Raw genomic sequence first — 9,813 nt, forward strand, 5'->3', positions numbered from 1 at the left:
TGTAAGTCATTCTCATGTGATCTGGGCCAGTTAGAATGAGTTTGTCCCAACACTCATGATGACGTGTACTCAAAAGCACAGGATTTCATGGTAAAGATATACTGGATCATTTAAATTCACAGATGAATTAGAACCCTCCTTTCAAGCCCAAATCCAAGCTGAGATAAGCAAACTCTTGAGTGTGTTTTATACTTTAATGTGGGAGAAGGAGGCATTATGCAGCCTGATTTATAAGCAAACGCTCATACAGTGACAGCTTTATTGGGAATTCAGCCTTCAAGTAGAAAGTTCTGATGACAAGTCCCCTTAGAATTAATTCAGTAAAGCATTTAAACACGACACAATAGAGCTATAGTATCCCAAATCCCAGAAGGCATTTAAACAGTTTAACCAAAGTAACTACTGGTCTTGAAATGGGCGAAACAACAGTGTGGCTGAAACTGGGTCCCAGGCTACTGTGCACCATTTGCTTCTCTGTCTTGGGGAACAAAGGGAATCTTAACAGAGGAATTGCTAATCCAGTGTTTCACTAGCAGTTGGCTCTGCGGGTTAAAGAGAACATAGTTAAAATCACTTGCATAGACAGCTAACCCAGCATCTTTTCCAGAAACCCCAGATGTTCAACCTGAAGCTGTCGGAAGAATCAAATCTCTGTCCTTAAACATCATTCTCTGACATTACCCAAGTGTACCAAATATACAAATATTTAACTGGATCATTTAAAGTTATTGTCAGCTAAATTTTTCCTAAACAACTGTTTTCTGGAGACATGGACATCACATATTTAAGTCATCTATCCCTACTTAGCAAGACTGTTATATTTCTAAAACAGAGTTCATTTGCTTATGACATGCCTCCATCAAGGCCATGGTCCGTATACAAGTTTTATGACATGCTTTTAAAACAAACTCAGAAAAAAACCTGGGGGGGGAGGGGAAACACCCACAAGTAACAAATTCTTCAAAGTTTTCAAAATTTGCTGATTTCCCTACATCTATTACTCCCAAATCATATATGTATATTCTGAGATGCTTTTCTGTAGATGTTAAGAAATCAGAGACCTACAGTTGGCTGTCTATGAAAGCAATTTCTCCTTGTCACAGGCTCTATTGAGAACGATTTAGTGCTTGTGATAAAAATGTAAGGAACTAGTCTTGTTTTTGTAAATTGAACAAAAGTACTGTCTGTTACAAAAGACAAAAAAACAAAACAAAACAAAACAAAAAAACAGTGCCCAAGCCTAGAAGATCTATTATAAAATGCAAGCATGCTGAACACACAGAACTCCAATGGGGATTTACACAGGTCCTTCACTGAGATTTTCATTAACAAATTGCCATTAACCATGAAATGATGGATGGACCCCTCTTACCTTATGAGAACTGGTGAAATCAGGTGCACATGTTTTACTTTTCAAGGAATCTGACGCCTGTTGTCCTACCACGTGCGTGCCAACACTGAAAGAGCTCACACTATACCAATTTATTCCAAAAGGCTTTACAGGCGGCAATTTAGGCCTAAAAGCAAAGAGAAAAAAGAGCAGAGTATCGACAGCTGCACAGACAATCTCAGAGAACACATAAATATTTTAGTGGCTTGTGTGCGACTTTTAAAACTGATTGGAGAGAAATGGAGGCTATCTTAGAGAATATGAATATAGTTTATAATACAATCTTAAGTTAATACTTACCAAGATGACATTGATGCAGCATTGGTCTCAGGATTCCAAAATGAGGACTTCAAACAGTATCTAATGCAACAAATACTCCATCTAGAACTCAAAGACTATGATTCCACACCAACTGCAACTATCCTATGCATGCACACGCACACACACACCACAGCAGCAGCAACAACCTAGTATCGGTGGGATTGACGTAAGAAATAGACTTCCATGTAGAAAACAAGTCTACTGTCAAACTCAGCCTGCTGGGAAGGAGCACTGTCTGATTAAAGTGTTAAAAGAGTTCGGCGCCATCCCGGCCCACGGAATTCTACGTTAGGAGTTACAGTGTTTGAATGAGAGGAAGGCACGCTTTGTATACACCCCATTGCCTGTAACTGCTCTGTAGCTGAAGTTCGCAAATAAGAGCTAAACCTGGATTAATCACACGAGAGATAAACACAAGGTTCTCACAGAAAAAAAAAAAAATACAGCAGCTGTTATTGCAGCCACTGGGGTTGAGGGGAGGCGGAGAAAATGGTTCTCGGGCTGAAGGGACTGGGCACGTATCTGACGCTGTGCCAGGGAGTGTGCAGACATCCTACTAGTTTGAAGACGTTTTGTATGACTGGAGAAGCATACCTGTTCCTCAGAAAAACAAAGCCGACCCCCAGCCTGGATGTAGGGAGGGGGTGGGCTGCAGTTGCCGTTTCATGCTTCATTTGTAGAAGACCAGGAAGAACAGATTGCCAATGACGTCAGAAACACGGATATAATCTGACGCCCGTGAAACAGCTGGACGCTGGCTTTAATGTGTTATAAGGTTTCCATGTGTAGGGCTGTTACAATGCCTACAACTTCACTGAGAGGAAAGCTTACAGGACATGCTTCCAGAATGAAGACAATGCATGGTGATTGAAGAAGGCCTTCGCCACAGCAGCTGGAGCATCAGAAATGTTCAACGGTGCTACAGTCCTATGATCCACGTCTTGCTCATTACTCACCCTTCAAATCATGTGATGTTTCATCTTCATCGCTAGTATTATAATACACCTTAAAGGTCAGCTATCATCAAAAAAACACAGGACTGGGAGCCAGAGAAACAGTTCATTGGTTGAAGTCATATATTGCTCCTGCAAAGAGGCCGAGTTTGATTCCGCAAAGAGGCCGAGTTTGATTCCCAGCACCCATATTGGATGGCTCACATTTACCTGACAGCCCATCTTGAAGGAATCCGACACTTCTGGCCCCACAAGGACCGGCACACATGTGTAGATGCACACAAAGAGAAACACATGTACATGAATAATTTAAAAAATATATTTTTTTAAAATATAAACTTTGAAGAAATGTCATTTAAAGTTCAGAGGCACCTCAAGGGAACCCTAAGTGTTTGTGATGAATCTTTGGCTACCATCCATCTAAATCATGTGTATTCCCCAAAGCGGCAGTAAATATAATGTATGACAAAGGCCATATTCTAAAACTGCACTGTAAGCAGACAGACATACTGTCACTGAGGCCGGGGGAATCTTGTTTGGCTAAAGAACTCAATTTTAGCTTTGTAGAAAGATAAATGCTACGTGTGACGCTCCAGGTTACTGTGTTGGACAGGATGATGGGGAAGTAACTTAAAGTTTGAAGAACACAGAACTTTCCCAGTCTGATCCTTTCCACCCATCAGGAAACACGGGGTTAGAGTGACAATCTGTGGAGAAACATCGTGAAATGACTGAAAACGACATTGCTTAAGTCACAGGATAACCTAAGAGTAGTAGATGCCATGACATTGACACAAAGATCAAGTACCTCAGTGGAACGGAAAAGAGAATGTAGAACACAGGACATATTTGATAAATACTTATAATTGTGTATTTACAGATTTGATTGTACATGAAATTTCTGCAAATAAATGTTGGGTTTCCAAATTACAGGGGAAATGATTGTGCTTTTAATTTGAAATGATAGGGAACCACATACATAATAAAGTTTAAAACTGGCCAGTGGGATGGCTCAGTGAGTAGTGCTTGCCACCAAACCTGACCACCTGGGTTTAACCCCAGAGAACAACATAGTAGGAAAGTGACTCTTTCACATTGTCCTCTGACCTCTACATACATGTTGTGGTAATAGTATACTTGCACACACCTACACCTACACACACAGATGCACACATTCACACACATCGAGTGTATTTTAAAAAAAAATAAATTATAGAATCTAGGTGATATGAGACTTCCCTACAAATTCCTTTCAATTCTTCTGCACACTTGCAGTCTTTCCTAACAATCAGATGTTCTAGGAACCATAGCTGTGCAAGAGGCATCCTCTGTGGCATTTCCGTACATACACCTGTCCACAAAACACCCACCCATCAACAGAAAAATTTAAGAGTGTGTAATTAGAGTAGTTGTCTACCCACACCTACCTGTTCACGAAGCAGACCACCTGGAAATTATGGGTAAGATCCAGCACTGGCCTATACCTGATCTTGGATAATATGAGAACATAATTTCCCTGGAACACCTGAAATGATGAGGCATGGAATTGTTTGTGTGGTTCAATAAAATGAGTATATTCCGTCAGTTCTAGAAATATGGGAAATTTTAATTTTACATTAATTTTGAAGAAATGAAAGACATGAAAAGAACATTTGCCTCTGTCTCCACAACCAAACAGAAAAATAAAAGACATCGGGAGCTTTTTCAGTTTTATTATCTCCATATTATTAAGCACAATATATTATAATTATTCACATGTATTGTGTGTATTGTGTGTGTGTGTGTGTGTGTGTGTGTGTGTGTGTGTGTGTTGCCTACATGGCTGTGCAGTGCTCTTGGAGGTCAAAGATGGTTCTGGACCCTCTGGAACTGAAGTTGTGAGCCACTGTGAGTCCTGTCAATCAAACCCTTGTCCTCTGGAAGACTCTTAACCGCTGAGCCATATCTCCAGGCCCAAAGTCAAAAACTTTAAGTTATGTTTTCTCTTTCCAAAATAGTTCCCCACTCATACTCTTCTATTTGCACTGTGGACATTATACAAATTTGACAGAAAAAGGTGTGAATAAATAGAGAGGATTTAAGCCATGACTGTAGACTTTTACAAAACCTGATAGAGTAAATGTCATCACTATATGCCTAAGGACCAGACTCTCTTCAAGATACAATCACATGAGTTATAACTGTGCTGAACATTTGTAATAATAAAAAAAAAAAGTCCTGATGCTGGCAAGATGGTTCAGTGGGTAGGATACCTGCATAGGGTGGCAAGGCCATGAATCCAATGCCCAACAGGGTAAAGGGGAGAAGAGACAGAGAAGAAGGGATTATGAAACTGTGTATCCACAAAATATGCAGGAGTAAAAGAAAATCATTGTACCACTTACAAATCTGCTGATCTCACAGGACACGAGAGGGTAAGAAAACTCATAGTTGAAGCTCAGGATTCTGGTTACAGAGCAGTTGTTCCCCAGGTGAATGTCATCAGCTCTCACTTCCGTGTCGTTACCAAATGGTTTCCTTGGCATTCTCACTATCAGCCAGTCATCAGAACACATCGAAGTCATTGCTGTAAATAAATAAAAGTACACCTTATTTGGCTTTGGTGGGAAATGTATCTTTGCTGCTGCAAAAATAAATAGTACATGCTGCCTTATGAAGAATTTGACGGACAAGGTGGCCAGCACAGTACTGGCCGTTTTAGAATTGAGCTTTTGGAGTAGGAATGAAACCCACCCAACAGTCCTTTGCCTAATAACATAATTATTATGATACAATTGCTATGACCAGGTCCAAACAGAAATAATAATTGTCCGTTTTTCTTTTTCTCTAGTCCAAGTTGCTGTGAACTAGGAAACTCAATGATGGACACATTTACCTTCGAAACTAAACCACTCATGGGCAGGCTAGCTGTCATTCTTGGGAAGAGAAAAAAACATCCCACCGCATGCTTGCCTTTCTCCTCACATTGTGTCGTGTTCTACTGTTTGTGCTACAGCTCCTGAGCCAACACACCATAGCTCTCCTACTGAGTACAAGGAGATCCCTGGGTAGGACAGGTCACCTTCCATGTCCCACACTAACTTCCTTTAAACTAAGCTTAACTGAAGACGCCACCAACCCTCACTGGTTAACGATCAGTGAGGGAAAGAAAAAGGTTCCTTGGAAGTGTCTTGTCTCTTTAAATCGACATTTTCCAGATATTTCTTATTTATACCTAGCTCAAGTCCAGAAACATTCCAAAACAACAGACAGAGGAGGAAGAACCCGCCTGACATGGCTGTAAGCTCCATGACGTTGAACTCTGAAGCACTGCAGCCCAGGAGAGTCAACCAACAGGAAACAGGACATGGCGTCCTTCAGAATTTATACACCTCTGGCTAGCTCAGCTGTCTGCAGTTACCCTCCTGGGACTGGAAACTCTTCAGCAGCCTGCTGTTGCTCATTGCCTCACGTGCAAGTCTGTTAGAGTGAAAAATACCAGGTTTCACAGGATAGGATCGATCATAAACTGCACTTCAGCAAGATTTCTAGGTAGTTCACAACACACACATTAAATCTGACAGGCACTCATCTGAGCACACACTTAGCCTAGACTACTAGTGTTTATTTTTTAAATTGCCTTGGTATTGGAAATTACAGTACAAATAAATATAATTGATCCACCCAGCACCTCTCTGTATATAAATGTCCTTGGGTGTCGCTCCACAGACTCCTCTCCTTCTTGTTACTTACGTCCAAAGGAACGAGACTGACAAGTGTGAGGAAGCTGATGCAGGTGGCATGTTTCTGATTGGCTCTTTCTCTCATTCACTCAGCTCAACCTCACAACCCAACTATGTTCATAGCAGCTGTATTCATAATAGCCAGAATCTGGAAACAACCTATCTGTCCCTCAACCGAGGAATAGATAAAGAAATTGTGGTGCATTTACACAGTGAAATACTACTCAGCCATTAAAAACAAGGAAATCAATGAAATATGCAGGCAACTGGATGGAACTAGAAAAGATGATCCTGAGTGAGGTATCCCAGAAGCAGAAAGACACACATGGTGTATACTCACTTATAAGTGGATATTGGCCATATAATCTAGGATAAACATACTAAAATCTACTGACCTAAAGAAGCTAAACAACAAGAGGGCCTTAGGGAAGATGCTTAATTCTCATTCATAGGGAGAACAGGATAGTCTGTCTGTCTACCTGTGTGTGGAGGTCAGAAGACAGCTTATAGAAGTTGATCTCCTCCACCATGTGACCTCAGATCACTGGGCTTGGTAAATGCCTTTACTCGCTAAGCTACCTCCCACATTGTAAATAAATATGGCGAATATCTTCTACCACGTTCGTAGATGTGATAGTAAATTTCTTGGCAGTTTGACGGGCCATCAGGTGCCCCAATATTTGAGAAAAATACTATCCTGGGTGCGTCTTGGAGGTTCTCTCTCTGTGAGACTAACATTAAATGAGTAAGACACATGTCCCCGCTCCTCCCCTCCCTGCCTGGCTGCAATCCGTGACATTGTGCTTCTCCTTGAATGTGGACTAGAACCTGCAATGTGCACTGTCTCTTGGTTCTCAGACTTGGGACTTGGAATAGACCATTGCTGTCACCTCTCCTGATTGCCAGCTTACTAACATCAGTTCAGGAATCTCTGACACTCCATAATCACATGAACCAACTCATTTCATATTACTGTGCACATTACACACACACACACACACACACACAGAGAGAGAGAGAGAGAGGATTAAGTTCTGTTTCTCTGAAGAACCTAGCTTAACATAGAGAAACTTAGTAAACAGAAGAATTTTACCATATGTTCTACTCAGTCTTTCCCTTCAGTTTACTCTGTAAATCTTTTAATAAGCATTCCAGACCTGGAATCCATAAAGGTTTTTCCTAGTTCACTGAAAGATTTAAAGTGTTATTTGTCATATTTAGATTCTGAAAATGCTTGATATTGATTTTAAAAAACATTTTAATTAAAAAAACACAAAAACTGAGCCCCCCCCCCGAAGAGAATGATACACCACCAAGGACAATGCATAGAGAGGACCTAAAACCCCAGCTCAGATGTAGCCATAGACTCAGTCTCCAAGTGGGTTCCCTAATAAGGGGATCAGGAGCTTTCTCTGGCATGAACTCAGTGGCAGGCTCTTTGATCACCTCCAGCTGGGGGGAGTACAGCCTTGCCAGGCCACCAAGGAAGACAAGGCAGCCAGTCCTGATGAGGCCTGATAGGCTAAGTTCAGATAGAAGAGGAGGAGGACCTCCCCTATCAGTGGACTAGGGGAGGGGCATAGGGAGAGAAGATGAGGGTGGGATTGGGAGGAGACAAGGGAGGGGGGCCACAGCCAGGATACAAAGTCAATAAATTGTAATAAATGATAAAAAGAAAAAACCCACCATATGGCTATCTTTCTAGCTTGCTTATTTGAAAATGTGATTGCACAGATCTGCAGCAGGTTCTCTGTGTATATATTATATCTTTCAGCTCAGCATTTTTATGGGACTCATGAAGATGTGAACAAATGGATCTCTCATTCTTGTTCCTGCTTTTGGGGCTCTTTTCCTTCAGTTGGATTGCCATGCCTAGCCTCTTTTATATCTTATTTTATTTTGTCTTGTTTGCTTGTTATCTCTTAAAAGCCCGTTCTTTTCTAATAAGAGACAGAAGGGGAATGTATCTAAAGAGAGAGGAGGTGAGGAGGAACTGGGAGAATTAGTGAGAAGAAAGTGTAATCAGGATATATTGTGTGAGAAAAGAATTATTTTCAATAAAAAAAAGAGGTTGGCACTTTTTCTCAATTAGAGGCTGAAAGCACAGGTATACCCTATAATATGGCCTTATTTATTTACTTAGATTTTGGGGAACAGAGTTTAATATAGCCTGGGTACAGTTTGGACTCACTATGTAACTGAGGATGACTTTGAACTCCTTATCCTTCTATCTCCTACTCTCCAATGCTTGGATGGCAGGCATGTGCTTCCATATCCAGCGTTTATATTTTAGTCAATAAGTGATTTATTATTCAAAAATTATGAAGAAGTTATGTTCTCTTCTGAAAGATATACAATTGGTTTGTTTTTTTTTTTTCATACTTAGGCTCATGACTGCTTCATATGATAACGTTACTTTCTCGGTGTTGCCAGATATTCCGTCTAGAACCTCCAGCTGAATCAGTGTGGTTGTTACAGCTACCTTGACCTCACAGGGGAAGTGATCATCATTTCACTATGAAAATCTATAATGTTTGGTGTAGGGTCTTTTGACCTTTACCACAATAAGTAAATTTTATATTATCCACTAAGTTTACTATCATTGGCTGATTAATGTATCAAACATATTTCCTGTATCTACCTGACATGACTATTCTCCATTAATCTGATATTGTGAGAAAATCTAATTTTTCCCATTGTTTAGTCTTAAATTAATTATCTAGATTACAAGTAAAATTAAGTTACCTATTGTGTATTATTTTTGGTCATATATTTCTGGATGGGTTGCCCAAATTTTAAACTTTTTACAGCTACCTTCATCCATGGAAATCGTGTATTTCCTTCTTTAATTCTCTTCAAGATTATCTTGGTGGGCTGGAGAGCTCAGTCAGTAAAGTGCTTGCCCCACAAGCATGAAGAGTTGAGTTCGGCTCCCAAAACCCACAGAAAAAGTGGTTTGATTATATTTTCCTATATTTCTGGAAGGGATTTAGTCATTTCCTGTCTAAAGGCCTCTATCACGTCATAAGATTAGATTTAAGGTCATATTCTTGTGATTCAGATGTGTTAGGATATCCAGGGCTTATTTTAGCTGGGCTCTGGTGGTGCCATATTGCCCTGGGATTTGTTAAGTGTGTTCTTATGCTTATGCTGGCCTTTAGCCATCTGGTTGATCCTGGCATTGGCAGGCCTGGTGGACCCTGATGGCAGTAATTTGGGGTTTCAGACCCAGGACAAGTGGCTGGAGTACATATTTAACATACCAAAGTGGATCTGGCCTCCAGGTTCTCCCACCATTCCTCAGTCCCTACCTGGCATGCTCAATCCCAGCCTGACAGGGCATGGGTGGCATACTTGGCCCTCTGCCCTGAACTTTCCAGGGCCTGGGCTTTCCTATATAATCCAGACATTTTGATTCTCTTGCTCT

The 9,813-nt window shown here is 40.8% G+C and overlaps 1 protein-coding gene across 1 annotated transcript; it reads right to left on the minus strand.

Moving 5' to 3' along the window:
• Positions 1-252: 252 nt before the first annotated feature.
• Oosp4b (oocyte secreted protein family member 4B) lies at positions 253-5,228 on the minus strand. The gene is made up of 4 exons (XM_060392985.1): positions 5,049-5,228; positions 4,092-4,189; positions 1,373-1,517; positions 253-542 (listed from the first exon to the last, which is right to left on the minus strand). Exons 1-4 carry the CDS (start codon positions 5,226-5,228, stop codon positions 453-455), a joined length of 513 nt encoding a protein of 170 aa, XP_060248968.1. The 3' UTR covers positions 253-452.
• Between the last annotated feature and the right edge of the window lie 4,585 nt (positions 5,229-9,813).

Source organism: Meriones unguiculatus, chromosome 1, assembly GCF_030254825.1.
Source record: "Meriones unguiculatus strain TT.TT164.6M chromosome 1, Bangor_MerUng_6.1, whole genome shotgun sequence".
In the NCBI taxonomy this organism is placed as follows: domain Eukaryota; kingdom Metazoa; phylum Chordata; class Mammalia; order Rodentia; family Muridae; genus Meriones; species Meriones unguiculatus.

Excerpts from the sequence above, each read along its gene's own strand:
- Oosp4b (XM_060392985.1), bottom strand. The coding sequence starts at position 5,228 with ATGACTTCGATGTGTTCTGATGACTGGCTGATAGTGAGAATGCCAAGG. Across the intron at positions 4,190-5,048 it reads CCTGTGAGATCAGCAGATTT|GTGTTCCAGGGAAATTATGT; the intron begins GTAAGTGGTACA and ends TCATCATTTCAG. Across the intron at positions 543-1,372 it reads ATTTCACCAGTTCTCATAAG|AGCCAACTGCTAGTGAAACA; the intron begins GTAAGAGGGGTC and ends TTTAACCCGCAG.